Source organism: Dreissena polymorpha, chromosome 2 (genome assembly GCF_020536995.1).
Source record: "Dreissena polymorpha isolate Duluth1 chromosome 2, UMN_Dpol_1.0, whole genome shotgun sequence".
Taxonomy (NCBI): Eukaryota; Metazoa; Mollusca; class Bivalvia; order Myida; family Dreissenidae; genus Dreissena; species Dreissena polymorpha.
Genome location: NC_068356.1, coordinates 129,481,854 through 129,500,122, shown reverse-complemented (window position 1 = coordinate 129,500,122; position 18,269 = coordinate 129,481,854). Strand labels below are relative to the sequence as shown.

At 39.5% G+C, this 18,269-nt stretch overlaps 1 protein-coding gene across 1 annotated transcript in view; it reads right to left on the bottom strand.

Moving 5' to 3' along the window:
* Nucleotides 1-18,269, bottom strand: part of LOC127870077 (helicase with zinc finger domain 2-like) — a 107,793-nt gene that overhangs the window by 34,262 nt on the left and 55,262 nt on the right. The window contains 8 exon segments of the mRNA XM_052412736.1: nucleotides 4,787-4,894; nucleotides 5,668-5,878; nucleotides 6,728-7,046; nucleotides 7,400-7,715; nucleotides 9,891-10,918; nucleotides 12,186-12,274; nucleotides 16,051-16,504; nucleotides 17,886-18,269. Of these exon segments, the coding sequence (XP_052268696.1) occupies nucleotides 4,787-4,894; nucleotides 5,668-5,878; nucleotides 6,728-7,046; nucleotides 7,400-7,715; nucleotides 9,891-10,918; nucleotides 12,186-12,274; nucleotides 16,051-16,504; nucleotides 17,886-18,269 (2,909 nt within the window).

The following is an 18,269-nucleotide window of genomic DNA, read 5'->3' as shown; positions in this document are numbered from 1 at the left end:
CATATGGGCTGTCAGTTGTAGTTGCAGCCATTGTGTGAATATGTTTTTTGTCACTGTGACCTTGACCTTTGACCTAGTGACCTGATAGGGGTCATCTGCCAGTCATGATCAATGTACCTATGAAGTTTCATGATCCTGGGCGCAAGCATTCTTGAGTAATCATCCGTAAACCATTTTACTATTTCGAGTCACTGTGACCTTGACCTTTGACCTAGTGACCTTAAAATTAATAGGGGTCATCTGCCAGTCATGATAAATGTACCTATGAAGTTTCATGATCCTAGGCCTAAGCATTCTTGAGTTATCATCCGGAAACCATTTTACTATTTCGAGTCACTGTGACCTTGACCTTTGACCTGAAAATCAATAGGGGTCATCTGCCACTTACGATCAATGTACCTATGAAGTTTCATGATCCTAGGCCTAAGCGTTCTTGAGTAATCATCCGGAAACCATCTGGACCGACCGACGGACAGACATTTGCAAAACAATATACCCCCTCTTCTTCGAAGGGGGGCATAAATATGAGTGTGATCATCAAGCAATAACATGTTATCTTAAATGACAACAACTTAGGAATTACATGTATTTCATTCGATTAAAACCATGTCTTTACAATCCACAAATTCCAAGGATTGAGCCTGAATCTATTGATGTGTATAAAGACACATAAAGCAAAAATGCAGTACTGAACCCTTAGAGCAGCAGTACAAGTTGCGTGCGTTCACCTGTGCTGTGATGTTGAATTTCCAGATGTAGGCTGCATGTACTCACCTGTGCTATGATGTTGAATGTCCATATGTAGGCTGCATTTGCTCACCTGTTCTGTGATGTTGAATTTCCAGATATAGGCTGCATGTACTCACCTGTGCTGTGATGTTGAATGTCCATATTCAGGCTGCATTTGCTCACTTGTGCTGTGATGTTGAATTTCCAGATGTAGGCTGCATATACTCACCTGTGCTGTAATGTTGAATGTCCAGATGAAGGCTGCATGACCTCACCTGTGCTGTGATGTTGAATGTCCCTATGTAGGTTTCATTTGCTCACCCGTGCTGTAATGTTGAATGTCCAGATGAAAGCTGCATGAACTCACCTGTGCTGTGATGTTGAATGTCCCTATAAAGGTATCATTTGCTCACCTGTGCTGTAATGTTGAATGCTCAAATAAAGGCTGCATGTACTCACCTGTGCTGTGATGTTGAATTTCCAGATGTAGGCTGCATGAACTCACCTGTGCTGTGATGTTGAATGTCCAGATGAAGGCTGCATGATCTCACCTGTTCTGTGATGTTGAATGTTCAGATGTAGGCTGCATGTACTAACCTGTGGCAGTGCTGTGATGTTGAATGTCCCTATGTAGGTTTCATTTGCTCACCTGTGCTGTAATGGTGAATGTCCAGATGTAGGCTGCATGTACTCACCTGTGCTGTAATGTTGATGTCCAGATGAAGGCTTCATGAACTCACCTGTGCTGTGATGTTGAATGTCCCTATGTAGGTTTCATTTGCTCACCCGTGCTGTAATGTTGAATGTCCAGATGAAGGCTTCATGAACTCACCTGTGCTGTGATGTTGAATGTCTCTATGAAGGTATGATTTGCTCACCTGTGCTGTAATGTTGAATGTCCAGATGAAGGCTGTATGTACTCACCAGTGCTGTGATATTGAATTTCCAGATGTAGGCTGCATGTACTCACCTGTGCTGTGATGTTCAATGTCCATATGTAGGCTGCAGTTGCTTACCTGTGCTGTGATGTTGAATTTCCAGATATAGGCTGCATGTACTCATCTATGCTGTGATGTTGAATGTCCAGATGAAGGCTGCATGAACTCACCTGTGCTGTGATGTTGAATGTCCCTATGTAGGTTTCATTTGCTCACCCGTGCTGTGATGTTGAATGTCCAGATGAAGGCTGCATGAACTCACCTGTGCTGTGATGTTGAATGTCAAGATGTAGGCTGCATGAACTCACCTGTGCTGTGATGTTGAATGTCCAGATGAAGGCTGCATGAACTCACCTGTGCTGTGATGTTGAATGTTCAGATGTAGGCTGCATGTACTAACCTGTGGCAGTGCTGTGATGTTGAATGACCCTATGTAGGTTTCATTTGCTCACCTGTGCTGTAATGGTGAATGTCCAGATGTAGGCTGCATGTACTCACCTGTGCTGTAATGTTGAAGTCCAGATGAAGGCTTCATGAACTCACCTGTGCTGTGATGTTGAATGTCCCTATGTAGGTTTCATTTGCTCACCCGTGCTGTAATGTTGAATGTCCAGATGAAGGCTGCATGAACTCACCTGTGCTGTGATGTTGAATGTCTCTATGAAGGTATCATTTGCTCACCTGTGCTGTAATGTTGAATGTCCAGATGAAGGCTGTATGTACTCACCTGTGCTGTGATATTGAATTTCCAGATGTAGGCTGCATGTACTCACCTGTGCTGTGATGTTCAATGCCCATATGTAGGCTGCAGTTGCTCACCTGTGCTGTGATGTTGAATTTCCAGATATAGGCTGCATGTACTCATCTGTGCTGTGATGTAGAATGTTCGGATGTAGGCTGCATGAACTCATCTGTGCTGTGATGTTGAATGTTCAGATGTGGGCTGCATGTACTCACCTGTGCTGTGATGTTGAATTTCCAGTGGTAGGCTGCATGTACTCACATGTGCTGTGATGTTGAATCTTCAGATGTTGGCTGCATGAACTCACCTGTGCTGTGATGTTGAATGCCCCTATGAAGGTTTCATTTGCTCACCTGTGCTGTAATGTTGAATGTCCAGATGTAGGCTGCATGTACTCACCTGTGCTGTAATGTTGAATGTCCAGATGAGTGCTGCATGAACTCACCTGTGCTGTGATGTTGAATGTCCTTATGTAGGTTTCATTTGCTCACCCGTGCTGTAATGTTGAATGTCCAGATGAAGGCTGCATGAACTCACCTGTGCTGTGATGTTGAATGTCCCCATGAAGGTATCATTTGCTCACCTATGCTGTAATGTTGAATGCTCAGATAAAGTATGCGTGTACTCACCTTGGCTGTGATGTTGAATGTCCATATTCAGGCTGCACTTGCTCGCTTGTGCTGTGATGTTGAATTTCCAGATGTAGGCTGCATATACTCACCTGTGCTGTAATGTTGAATGTCCAGATGAAGGCTGCATGTACTCACCTGTGCTGTGATGTTGAATGTCCATATTCAGGCTGCATTTGCTCACTTGTGCTGTGATGATGAATTTCCAGATGTAGGCTGCATGTACTCACCTGTGCTGTAATGTTGAATGTCCAGATGAAGGCTGCATGTACTCACCTGTGCTGTGATGTTGAATGTCCATATTCAGGCTGCATTTGCTCACTTGTGCTGTGATGTTGAATTTCCAGATGTAGGCTGCATGACCTCACCTGTGCTGTGATGTTGAATGTCCCTATGTAGGTTTCATTTGCTCACCCGTGCTGTAATGTTGAATGTCCAGATGAAAGCTGCATGAACTCACCTGTGCTGTGATGTTGAATGTCCCTATAAAGGTATCATTTGCTCACCTGTGCTGTAATGTTGAATGCTCAAATAAAGGCTGCATGTACTCACCTGTGCTGTGATGTTGAATTTCCAGATGTAGGCTGCATGAACTCACCTTGGCTGTGATGTTGAATGTTCAGATGTAGGCTTCATGTACTTACCTGTGCTGTGATGTTGAATGTCCATATGCAGGCTGTATTTGCTCACTTGTGCTGTGATGTTGAATTTCCAGATGTAGGCTGCATATACTCACCTGTGCTGTGATGTTGAATCTTCAGAGGTGGACTGCATGTACTCACCTGTGCTGTGATGTTGAATTTCCAGATGTAGGCTGCATGTACTCACCTGTGCTGCAATGTTGAATTTCTAGATGTAGGCTGCATGAACTCACCTGTGCTGTGATGTTGAAAGTCCAGATGAAGACTGCATGTACTCACCTGTGCTGTGATGTTGAATGTCCCTATGTAGGCTTTATTTGCTCACCTGTGCTGTAATGTTGAAAGTCCAGATGAAGACTGCATGTACTCACCTGTGATGTGATGTTGAATGTCAAGATGTAGGCTGCATGAACTCACCTGTGATGTGATGTTGAATGTCAAGATGTAGGCTGCATGAACTCACCTGTGCTGTGATGTTGAATGTCAAGATGTAGGTGTCATGAACTCACCTGTGCTGTGATGTTGAATGTCCAAATGTAGGCTGCATAAACTCACCTGTGCTGTGATGTTGAATGTCCCTATGTAGGCTTTATTTGCTCACCTGTGCTGTAATGTTGAAAGTCCAGATGAAGACTGCATGTACTCACCAGTGCTGTAATGTTGAATGTCAAGATGTAGGCTGCATGAACTCACCTGTGATGTGATGTTGAATGTCAAGATGTAGGCTGCATGAACTCACCTGTGCTGTGATGTTGAATGTCAAGATGTAGGTGTCATGAACTCACCTGTGCTGTGATGTTGAATGTCCAAATGTAGGCTGCATAAACTCACCTGTGCTGTGATGTTGAATGTCCCTATGTAGGCTTTATTTGCTCACCAGTGCTGTAATGTTGAATGTCAAGATGTAGGCTGCATGAACTCACCTGTGCTGTGATGTTGAATGTCAAGATGTAGGCTACATGAACTCACCTGTTCTGTGATGTTGAATGTCAAGATGTAGGCTGCATGAACTCACCTGTGCTGTGTTGTTTAATGTCCAAATGTAGGCTGCATGAAGATACCTGTGCTGTGATGTTGAATGTCCCTAAGTAGGCTTCATTTGCTCACCTGTGCTGTAATGTTAAATGTCCAGATGTAGCTGGCATGCTTGTCCTCCTTATAGATGTTCAGATCACCCATAAGCTGTAGAGAGACCCCGTCAAGCTCCTCACAGATCTAATACAAAAAACAAGCTGTCGGGTCAAAATTTTGGCAAAATATTGGCTTTGTAAATGTCCACCAGAACAAGTACCAATACTTACAAAGGCTTTGAAAGTTCAATGTAGCTATGCAACAAGCAAAACTGACAATTATTCCAAAATATTTTTTTAACTTTGTTAATGAGCAATATTTAACTTTGGATTAAAAACAAAGTCACACAAACATGTAAAAGTAGATAAGTTGATTAACTAATGCTAGTCAGAAGATAATCCATCAGCTCAACATGTATATTTTATTGTATTTTTATATACTAGTATCATTGTAAAGTTGTATATGGCTCACATAAGGTGTCCATTTGCTAACAAAGTTTACACAAATTTGGATTTCTATAGATGTTTCATTTGAAACATGAGGTGATAAAACCGGTATTATATCATATGCGGCAAGCGTAACTCAAAACAAACCATCACAGGAACTACCCTGACCACTATGTACTCAGGCAAAGTTTTGTGATCTCAATATTGGATGCAATGACACAGCTATTCACGTAATCATGTCTTTTTCACTAATCTTTGATTTTTGAATGTGATAATTGTTTATATCATGGCATTTTCTGCAAGTTTACGATTTGCATTATTGAATATTTTTGAAATAGAATAATGGAGGCAAAATAACAGGACTGAAAAAAATACCATTATTTTTTATTGATTCCACTGTATTTGTTGAACATATAAAAGGAGAATAAAATCACACCTCAGTTTCATGACATTGAGCAATCAATAACATACCACTTTAACAGGATCAGTGGAGCTTTCAAATTTCTCAAGAAGTTCATCCATATACGAGAAGACCCGGTCCTGGCGAGCCATTTCTCGCTTCATTTGTCGCCATTGGTAACGCTCCTTCCATTCATCCAACTCATCCTGACTGTGGGCATACTGGCACAGGTTATACATGTCCAGCACGTGTGAGTAGTTGCACTTCCCTCCATTCAAGTGTCTAAAAAAAGGAAAGTAACAGTTTTCTTGTTGGGATTTCAAATTGAAAAGAGAGCAATTTACAAATTAGTGTAAACTGGTTCAGGAAAAACTTATCAGCAAGACAGCTACATATTTTTATAAATATGACCTGCGCCTGCGAAAATTGGTTTTCATGCCATATGCAGTCTTCCAGACTGATCTGCACAGTCTGATCAGGAGCTACCATGTCTGCAATAAACTTAGGCAAGGTAACCTGGTCACATACGTGGAAAGGGTAGCTCCTGACCAGACCAACAGGCTGTGGTGGAGCTACACTGGCCGCAAATGGCGTAAGATCGATTGTCACATGCCGCAACTCATACTTTGTCTTTGGTTACACACAGACGAAAAATAAGCTTCTACAAATGGATATAGAATTCAATTTTTAATTTAATTAATTAATACTCCAAAACCTGTAATTTTGATGTCGTAATATTTATTTTCATTAACTAAACAGTTGAAATTAATTTTCACAACTTTTATATTAACTTCGATTCAGTTTATAAAAACTATTATTTGTCTCATGCAAAAAAATGACCCTAACTAGAAATGATAATGCTTTTGGTACTGTCACAAACGTGATAATTACCTCCACAATTGATTTGTAAACTATGTTCCTGGCCATATAAATTTGGAATGTGTGGATAGGAAGGCGAGCAGTAAAGTCTTGCACATCTAGCCTTCATGGTGGTGATATACTTTAATTTCAAGTGAGCAATGTGAAAGTGGTTTGATCCACAAACTTTTTCGCAATGACTGTTGGGCCCACAAACCCACAGACCAAACGAGAGAAAATACATCTATATAAGTATATTTAAAGTAAACTTACTGTGGACAGAGTTCAAAGTACTTTCCAAGGGTCCATGGTGGCTGCCTGAAGTTCCAGTGCTGCTCTCTGTCGGAGTTCACGTTAAATGTGTGCTTATCAGACACGCAATGCTCATCCCACTGTTTCTGGCTGTTACACGACACGGCACAGTAGTTGCAGTAGTATGTGTGCTTGCTGGGCATGGGCATGGCGGGCCTAACAGGGGCCGTGTTGGGACCCACACTCACTACAGACTGACCACTGATCTTTGTCTTGGCAGACTCCGCACGAATCTTCTGTGCCTCTTTGCTGACCTTGGAGAGTTCTTGTACAGTACGCACTGAATTTGTTAGATGAAAAAGAATTAGTTTTGAAAAGTCTGGTGTTCAAACTCTCTTCAGGACATTTTTTCATTTACAATTTGAGGAGATAATATGTAATCTTAAAATGCTTCATTCTTAACTAAAATCTGTGTTCTAATTGTATGTTTAATCTCAACTGACATCTTTCTATGGAAAATAATTATAGTATATGTATATTAATGAAGTCATTATTACATTCACTGTATTTGAACATCAGATACTTGAAACAAATTTAGGAAAATGAGCCGTGAACAAATCTATAAATCTAACAAATCTCATTTACAATTAAATGTAATTCTAAACATCACACCATACAATGCCCCCAACTCACAGTTGTTCATGCACATGAACTTCCAAGCCTCCAGCTCATCGTTGCTATGGGCAAACTGGCATGGCTGGCTGCCCTGGTACTGGCACTTTCGACCCTCACTGATAGACTTGCACACCAGGAAGTTCAGGCCCTGTGGGATCTTGTTGGGCAGGGGCCGTAACTCTTTCATTGACGGGCTCAGCAGGTAGATAATGTTGCAGCTCCAGTTCCCATGGCCCTTGAGGCAGCGATCCTTGCCCGCCTCCTGTTGTGTCTTCTGTCCATTTTTCCAACAACTTTGGCAGACTTCAATAACAATGACCTGGCAAAGGCCCGTCCGTCACTTTCACCGAATATGTCTGTTATAATGAAACAAGAGCTGTCAGAGGACAGCGCGCTCGACTATTCAAGTGCTTGACAGTATAACGTAAGCCATCATGGGGAAATTGTTCATATTCAATAATTTATTAGACAATCTTTCAAAAATAAAAGAATGAAAAAAGATATAAAAAAAAAAATTGTTTGGGTGGGGGGGGGGGGGGTTGAGAGGGGGTATCATGTGGGGTGTGGTCATTAATAAGAAGATATTTCAAAAATAAAAAAGGGGGGTAGGGGCGGGAGTAGGGGGGGGGGTGAGAGGAGGGTATAATGTGGGGTGGGGTAATTTATTAGATGTAAAAAAAAATTGGGGGTGGTGGGGGGTAGGGGGTGAGAGGGGGTATAATGTGGGGTGGGGTAATTTATAAGATGATGTTTACCAAAAAATAAAAAAAAATACGGGGGGGGCGGGGGGGGGGGGGGGGGGGGGGGGGGGGGGGGGGGGGGGGGCGGGGGGGGGGGGGGGAGGTTGGGGGGGGGGGGGGAAGGGATTCTGGGTAGGGGCGTGAGGTATTGTTTGGGTTGAATCCATTGTGGTATTTGGGTAAGTGTTGTTTTGTTTTGTCAAAGTGATAATAAAATGTGATCATAAATTAAGAAGTTATGGCAATTTAAGCAAAATGTTCAATTATCTAAGTGTAAAAGGGGTCATAATTATGTCAAAATGCTTGATACAGTGGTCTGCTCTTGTTTATAGGTTGGGGTCATGTAGGTAAACAAGTATGCAAAATATAAAAGCAATATGTCAAAGGATATAGGAAATATTTGGGGTAGTACGCAAAGTTTAACATAGATTTATCAATAATATGCATATTCTAAGTATAAAAGGGGCAATAATCCTGTCAAAACGCTGGATACAGTTGTATGCTCTTGTTTATAGGTTGGGGTCATGATGGTGAACAAGTATGCAAAATATGAAAGCAATATGTCAAGGGACAATGAAAATAATTGGGGTAGTACGAAAACTTTAACATTTGCACGCTAACGTAAACAGCACGGAAACGCCGACGCCGGGGTGAGTAGGATAGCTCCACTATATATATATTTCATATATAATAGTCGAGCTAAAAATGGAAATTTATCAACTATTGCATGGGCAATGTTTCACTTAATGTGTTATCTTAAATCTTTTCTTAACTATTCAATTGTGTGAAATTGTTATTTTAAATATTGATATATCCATCTAGATCTTTTGAAAATACATCTTCTTTGGGTGCTAAAACAGGTAAAAGTTCATGATTTGTCAGTGCACATGCTTTATTGGCTAATTTGATAGTTGTTGCTTTCAGTCATATGCAGTGAAACTAAATTGATTACAACAAGAGCTGTCACCATAGGATGACTTATGCCCCCTATAAATGCTTGATAGAAGTTATGAGCTTTTTTCGAAACCTAAACGCAGATTTCATAACCTAAACGCGGACCCGAAGTTCAAGGTCAAAGGGGTCAAAATTTTTGTGCGTATGGAAAAGCCTTGTCCATATATACATGCACACCAAATATGAAGGTTATATCTCAAGGGACAGAGAAGTTATGAGCATTTTTCGAAACCTAAATGCAGATTTCGAAACCTAAATGGGGACCCTAAGTTCAAGGGCAAGGTCACAGGGGTAAAAAAATTTGTGCGTATGGAAAGGCCTTGTCCATATACACATGCATACCAAATATGAAGGTTATATCTCAAGGGACATAGAAGTTATGAGCATTTTTCAAAACCTAAACGCAAAGTGTGACGGAAAGACGGACAGACAGACGGACAGACAGACAGTCCGATCACTATATGCCCCCTTTTCTTCGAAAGGGGGCATAAAAATGAGGGTGTTGTAGAAAGTGGAAATGGGCTGTATAAGGCATCAATATACTTTTTTGAAAAGTAAAAATCAATATGCATATAACATAGTACTGAGCACATTACAGATGAATTAATATAAGAAGTATACTGCATTACTTTTCAACACCTTGTACAGAATAAATATTCCCTGTTGAGAAGGGTTAAAAGTAAGATCATGTCTACCGAAGACTTCATCATCAAGATTGTCATTAGATCCGCAAGATAATCCATTAAAAATTTATAAAATCTTAGAAGAATGCATTTCACTTAAACATTCATACAATGAGACATAGCCTGCCTTACATGCGTTGGTGACTGGTTTGACTTGCTCTCTGTTGAAGTGGCTTGTACCCAGGAAGTCTGTATGGGCACTGCAGATTTCAACGGTGCCGACTTGGCTGCTGAAAAAGCCTGCTTAGACTGTGTCACGATATCTTCTCGACTGATATTACAGTCCCTTTCCACCATCCAGATATCCCGTTCCACAACACTGTGAGCAAATTTGCATGTGGCATTTACTATCCGGCGACAAAAGTGTAGCCATTTGCAGATTTTGAAAAATGCGGACTTGTGAATGAACCTTCGAGGGTTCACAGGGGTTATCTTTTGACCCTGTCCCATGTGAGCTAGGATCTTGAAATCCTTCCACGGGTGGGGCTCCTTTCCGTTACATTTTTTGCCATCTGGGGCACAACTAGAAATCTGGGGAGGAGTGCTGTAGTAACAGTTTCTGCATATAAAGTCAAAGTATCCCCCATGTTTGATTTGACATTCCCGAAGAGTGTAGCCTTTCCCTTCTTTGTACTTCTTGATCTGTACAAGATATTCTACCACATCAAACTTCCCATCTTTCTCTAGTGTCCATAATCTCTTTTCCACTTCATTGTGGGCAAAACTGCAAACCTCCTCACTATACTTACAAAACTTGGGATTATTATATTTCACGCTATTACACAGAATATATTGTCCCGGAAACTCCCTATGGTTCTTTCTCTCTCGAATTCTCAACCACGGACTTTTACCATCTTTAGACTTCATCGCAAGCATCGTTTCCTCACATTTATGCACTAGGTCTTCCTGATATTCGTACACCCCTGGATATTTAGACGGCTTAAAACAGAACTGGCACGCAGTAACGGCCCTGTGAGTATCAGAGAGCGGATTCTCCAGTTGTTTCTTGCCTGATTCAGGCTCAGGCTGCTGGGGCTGCTCAGGCTCGTCTTCCTCCATTGCGCGTGGAATGTCCCTGGTCCAGTTGTTTGGAGGTGGCGGCTGTTGTTGCTGAAACTGCGGCTGATTGAAGAATGTTGGTGGTGGTTGAGAAAATTGGCCTGAAAATAAGACATTCTGCCTCACTTGTTGGAGAAGTCATGAAAACGAATGTTCAGAGCATATCTCAAGAACAATATTCATTGCATGAAACAATAAGACTTCTAGAGCTCTCAACAAGACTGCATAAGCTTTTTCTTATATTTGGCCTAGTGACGTAGTTTTAGACCCCACATAACCTAGATTCAAAATCATCTGAGATATCACTTGGAAAAGTTTCTCACCAAGCTTCAAGAAGCTAGAGAAAAGATGCGGCCTCAATAGTGTTCACAGGTTTTCCTAAAATTTTACCGCGTGACCTAGATTTTAATCCCATATGACAGAGTTTAGAACTAAACCCAGATATCATTGCAAAAAATGTTCTCATTAAGTTCAATAAAGATTGAGCAATAAATGTGGCATTTAGAGTGCTCACATGCTTTTTATCTTGTCTAACTTAGCAACCAAGCTTGTGACCCCAACTATATTTCTGAATAATTTTCATGAAGACTGAGCAATAAATATGGTCTCTAGACTGTTAAAAGGCAACACTAAGCCTTTACTTTGACCTATAAACTTAAGTGTTTGATCCAAGGTTTGGCAAAAATATTGTTGTGACAAATGTTATGATTGAGTTTTATGATTAGTTGGCAATAAATGTGGCCTCTGTAGTGGGTTTAGTAGACTTCTTTATTTTGACATTTCAACCTAGTTTGTAAACAAGCTTGACCCAATTTCAAACTTACTAAAATATCTCTGGAACAAATGTTCTCACTAAGTAGTATGATGATTGGGCAATAAAGGTAATGTTGAAGACGCAACACAAAAGACAAACAACTGACAGAAGGTGACACAAAAAGTCATTAATAAGCTTGTTTTGCTCAAATGAGCTAAAACTTTGTAATCAATTATAAGTTATACTTAGTAGTAAAGAAAGTTTTTGTTTCAGTTAAACTGTTACCATTCTATTTCATTCGTTTAAGTGTATGAATATTATTACAAAATCAGTAATCAACATATTTTTATGTCCACGAAACTGTTATTATTTTTAAAAAATGACAAATTTTTTGCACAATAATATAAATAATTTTTAAGTAAACGTCGATGCAAAAATACATATTCCATTTCATAAATCATGAGAAGTTTAAATAATCATTTATCAAGTAGAAGAAAACAGAATCCTCCAAATATGTACAAACACAATGTTGGGATGGAATATATGAGGGAGTGATTTAATGTACAGTTATATGTAACAAAAATATTCAAAAAGGGTTTTAAGAAAAAGCAAACCTGGCGAGAACAGCTGAGGCTGATACGGTAACTGTGGACGTTGTGGCTGGTTGGTAAACACAGGCTGACCCATTTGAGGGGGTGGGAACCTACAGATATAATGGATACAAGGACACAATAAAATACAGATTATGACCATGAATGTTCATGTCAGATAATAATAGCGGAAGCTTTGACAATAACATTACAGTTATGTTGTAGAACTATGGCAGGCCATTACTTACGTACAACAAAATATGCAGCTATACAGTAAAGTGTTGTATTATTACACATAAATTATTCAACATGTTTGTTCTATTAATAATAACAACAAACAGTAAACAGGAGGGCCAAGACGACCCTATATCGCTAACCTGTGAATGGCACATGGTCAGTTTTGAAACCCAGGGGCATGATTGGAACAATAATTGCAGTGGACGACAATGTGATGAGAGTCATGAGACATTCCAAATATCAAAGCTGTGTGATACAGAACAGTTTGATAAGGTATTATGCTATATGTGTCAATATACTGCATGTAATCTTCCAACATACACAATTTCTCAATAATACCCCCATTAAAAGTCAAGCTATTAAGCGTAACAATGACCTCCATTTTGACATAATTGGTCCCAAATGGAATCACAAAATACACGAGAGTTCAATTCAAGTTATTGTGAACAAATAGTTTTTAGGTCCTTGATCCTTACCCGACTGGCCCCAAATCAACTACAATGCTATTTAAGTAACCTACTTACAAATGTGTTAATCTATACCGCCATACACAATTCCAAGCTAGGTCTCCAGGCTAGCGTGCAATAGCTTAAGTATCATCAAGATTGGTTAATGGAAACTAAAGTTATTGTCAGGAAACAATGTGTTTGCTGATTTTTTATTTTTAGTAACAGTGACTTTGACCTTAATCCAACTTTCTCAGAACAATATCGCAATGCAAATTCAAGATATTGAGAGGAAAATGTTTTTGTATTTTACCACAGTGACCTTGACCTCACATTACCAAAGAAATTCCACGAGAGGTCACCATACCAACTTGCTATATCCAAAATTTCATCAAGATAATTTTGGTAAATGCTAATAATTGTCTGGAAACCATGTGTTTGATGCTGCTAACCCACCATAACTCAATCTAATAACCAGGATTTGTAACTTCTTTGGAAACCCTTTAAAAAATATTCCATCCACACATTTTGAGACAGGACCATTTTTGACTCTAGGGGCATGATTTGAAAATTTAGTAGAGGATTGAGGTAACAAGTCAAATCCTACAACTCTTTACTTGTTGTATAAGAGTAGATTTAAAGTTATTTTACTATATTTGTCAATATAAAAAGGCCCTAGGCTGCTCTCTGGAAACCCGTAGGAACCGAACATTCTTATGAAGGTTTATTAGAATCTTCCAGTTGGTTTAAAACATATAGTTTAAATACGAAGTTTAAACACGAAATGAAAGGGAAAAAGGCGATCAAAAACACTAAGCCTGTGCACATTGTACACAAACTACTCAATAACAATTGAGATGAATAACATTCTATGCCTTAATCTAAACAAAGAAACTATTAGCCTATACACCCATTTCTTTATCAACACAATCATTTTTACTTATCTAGCAAAATCGTCAAAGTAATTCAACACACAGATAAATTAATAGTCAGTAACGTTATTCGCCAGATATACGTCAATATCGGCACCACAAACCTCAGTTGGTTTAAATTTCTTGGCCAACTGACGAATTTACTGGATTTTTCAAATTTTTCTTCAGACTCTAAATTACGTTAACGCGAGGGCCCCACCTCATCATAATCGTCCATTTCTTCGTGACAAAATAATCCCCACAGTCATAATTGCAATTTTTAATTGCATCTAATCTGTTTATAAGAGCCGTCTGCGACTGTTAGATGTTTTTCAAACATTCCATAATGATGTTATTATTGAGATGTTAGATGTTTTTCAAACATTCCATAATGATGTTATTATTGAGATCATTGTTTATGTTAGGTGGTGTATCCAACACAGTAGACGTTTTCTTTTCCGGGGCTTTCCCCTTAGAAGCTGCTTTTTTCTCCGGTTTGCTACGAGAACCGCTCTTAATATTACCGTCCGCCATATTTGGCAATTCAACAATGTTCGCACCACATGCAAACTAATTTGGACTTTTACGCCGCAACTGCGTTTATACCTTCCAATATGATTGTATATTTATTTCAAACAAGGGACAAAATTGTCACAAAACCAGGTTTTCAGTTGAAAAAAAGTCTGATAAAGGGAGACAATTCAAAATGTGTATTGTTAACCCCCTTGTGTAAAATTGACCTTGATTTCAATTTGAAAACAATATGGGCTGTCAGTTGTAGGGGAATCAATTGTATGAATACGTTTTTTGTCACTGTGACCTTGACCTTTGACCTAGTGACCTGAAAATCAATAGGGGTCATCTGCCAGTCATGATCAATGTACCTATGAAGTTTCATGATCCTAGGCCAAATTATTCTTTAGTTATCATCCAGAAACCATTTTACTGTTTCGAGTCACTGTGACCTTGACCTTTGACCTAGTGACCTGAAAATTGATATGGGTCATCTGCCAGTCATGATCAATGTACTTATGAAGTTTCATGATCCTAGGCGTAAGCATTCTTGAGTTATCATCCGGAAACCATTTTATTATTTCAAGTCTCTGTGACCTTGACCTTTGACCTAGTGACCTGAAAATGGATAGGGGTCATCTGCCAGTCATGATGAATGTTCCTATGAAGTTTCATGATCCTAGGCCTAAGCGTTCTTGAGTTATCATCCGGAAACCATTTTACTATTTCAAGTCACTGTGACCTTGACCTTTGACCTAGTGACCTAAAAATCAATAGGGTTCATCTGCCAGTCATGATCAATGTTCCTATGAAGTTTCATGATCCTAGGCCTAAGCGTTCTTGAGTTATCATCCTTTCATAGTTACATAGTTGTTTCAAAATCAATCTATTTTTAGTTGTGGCGACTTTGACCTTGGAGATATTGGCATAATTCTTTCATGCGATACATCCTCCAGTAATGGTGAACAAATGTGCCAATTGATTTTAAAATGTCACAATGAATGACATAGTAATGGCCCAGACAAGCTCATTTATGGCAATTTTTTACCGTCAAACTCAAATTATGACCTTGACCTTGGAGATATCGACATGTTTCTTTCGTACGACATACCATCTTATGATGGTGAACAAATGTGCCAAATGATTTTAAAATGTCACAATGAATGACATAGTAATGGCCCAGACAAGATCATTTATGGCCATTTTTGACCTTCAAACTCAAATTATGACCTTGACATTGGAGATATCGACATGATTCTTTCGAACGACACACCGTCTAATGATGGTGAACAAATGTGCTAAATGATTTTAAAATCTAACAATGAACGACAAAGTTATGGCCCGGACAAGCTCATTTATGGCCATTTTCGACCTTCAAACTCAAATTGTGACCTTGACCTTGGAGATATCGACGTAATTCTTTCGCGCGACACACCGTCTAATGATGGTGAACAAATGTGCCAAATGATTTTAAAATCTGACAATGAACAACAGAGTTATGGCCCGGTCAAGCTTGTTCGGCCCGCCCGCCCACCGATATTCGCCAATCTAATAACCAGTTTTTTTCTTCAAAAACCTGGTTAAAAACACAACGAATTATCACAAAATACATCGACAATTTTCAAAAAATTATCAAATTCACTTTGCGAATAGCGGAAGCACACTGCCTAGCAGATGTACTACATGTATCTCAGTTAACTACTATATTTGTTCTGATTGACGAAATAAAATTCTATTCTTCACATTGCCATAAAAAATCATAATTCAGTAATTCAGCCTTACCTTGTTAGGGCAGCTGTTTGTGGGGTTCCAATGGCTGTCTTAGCCCCCTGAGTTGGACGGACATTTGGGGCTTTGCCAACAGAAGGTCCAGTAGTGTGGCCAACGTTGGGTCCAGGAGTGGGACCTGGGTTGGAGCCACCGTTGAAGCTGTGACCAGGGGTGGTGCCAACACTTGAGGCAAAACCAGGGATAGCGCCAAGGCCAGGGGTTGAGCCAAGGCCAGGGGTAGTGCCAAGGCCAGGGTTCGAGCCAAGGCCAAGGGTCGAGCTAAGGCCAGGGGTCGAGCCAAGGCCAGGGGTCGGGCCTAGACCAAGGGTGGGTCCTGGTTGCTGAGTGTGGAAACTGGGGAAGTTCTCAAGAGTTGGCTTGCTGGGTGTGTCCTCAGGGTAGTTCAGCCCAGGAATGTACTGTGTCTTCGGGCGAGCCACTGACACTGACAGGCCACTGTTATCATCTAGAAACATTCAGAAATGCTCATTTGTGTATGTGGGTATTGAGTTCGGGTTCAAAACAGGATCTCCATTATGTCCATTATGCATTTAACACAAAAAGAATGCATCTGTTGGTATTTCATTTTGAATATTCACTTTTTCATTCAATAGAATGATCTCAAATTATTATGATTGATATTTAAACTCTAAACTTCCTGACGTACGAGACACTCATTTAACATTAAAACAAGAGATGTGTTCGTCAGAAACACAATGCCCCCTACTGCGCCACTTTGAAATAAAATTTCTATTCATCTTTTGGCAGGTATAGAAATCATCTACCTTTAACGCTTATTACTTCTCTTGAATTTTGTCCAATCCAACCAGGGGGGGGGGGTCATCATGAGTTCATCATGTATCTATGTAATTAACCCTACCATTCACAAATTAGTACAGGAAAGAAATGATAATTTTGTCATTAAAAAAAAACCTTTGACAAATCAATCATTTGAGTTATAAATAATCAAAATAACAAATATGTACAGTAACTGTGAAAAGAACTTAAATTCTTGGTAAGGAAATATATAATCTGAGATTTATAATTACACATGCATGCCAAATATCAAGTTGCTATGTTCAATATTGAATAATTATCTCCCTTTAAAGCTTATTACTTCCCTTGGATTTGTATTTTTGACCTTAGACCTTGAAGCATGACCTTGACCTTTTACCACAATGTGTTTGTCAGAAACACAATGCCGCCTACTGCGCCGCTTTGATTTATTTAACATAAATATATAATTTGGCAGGTCAGATAATTATGTCCCTTTAAAGCTTATTACTTCCCTTGGATTTGTTTTTTCTACCCAGTGACTAAGTTTTTGACCCGGCATGACCCATATTCATTCGTGACCTAGATATTGTCTAGATACAACTGACCTAGTTTTGTAAAGATCATAAAAACTATTTGAATTAGAGAGCGGACATGAAAAGTGTGACAGACGGACAGTGTGAAAACTATATACCCCCTTTTCTGCGAAAGGGGGCATAAAGAGTGCTTCCTAGTTGATAATAAATGAAACTAAAATATTAAAGGATCAATCAATAATTGAACTTTTTATCAATGTTTAAAAAACACCCACTTGTTTTTATCAATCAATTTTTTTTTAGATAAACATTATTTTAACATTCAATTTAAGCAATTCTTATCAACAATACATACTGACTTCTTACAAAGTTTCATCAGGTTATTCTATGCAAACTAAAGTTATTGATAAGTTATAACAAATATCATCTTACAATCCAGTACATACGGAATTCCAATCTGACACTGGATTACGAATATCGCCAAATAATAATTGTTTATATCTACTGTGTACAAAATACATGTTAAATTAAACTTACAAATCTTGTGTGTCTTGCAATCTGTAATAAAAGTGTTGATAGAAAAGTTCCCATCTCTATCCAGGGACCACAGCCTCAGCTCAACCTGTGTGTGAGGAAAAGTACACTTCTCTTCGGACACCTTGCAAGGCTTGTTCTGATTAAACTGAGTGCACACTTTGTACGTTCCGTAATGACCCTTTAAATCTGGCCTGCTCCTGATTTTCACCCAATTTAAGCCAGATACATCCCTCTTCTTCACTATCAGCACATCCCTGGCACACTGATGATTGGTGCTTATGTATTGAAAGGCCTTAACACCCTCGCCGTTCTTAACGAAGCATCGGTTACACGCCATTTTGAAATCATAGGTGTCGGCTATGGGGAACACTATCTGCTGGCCCT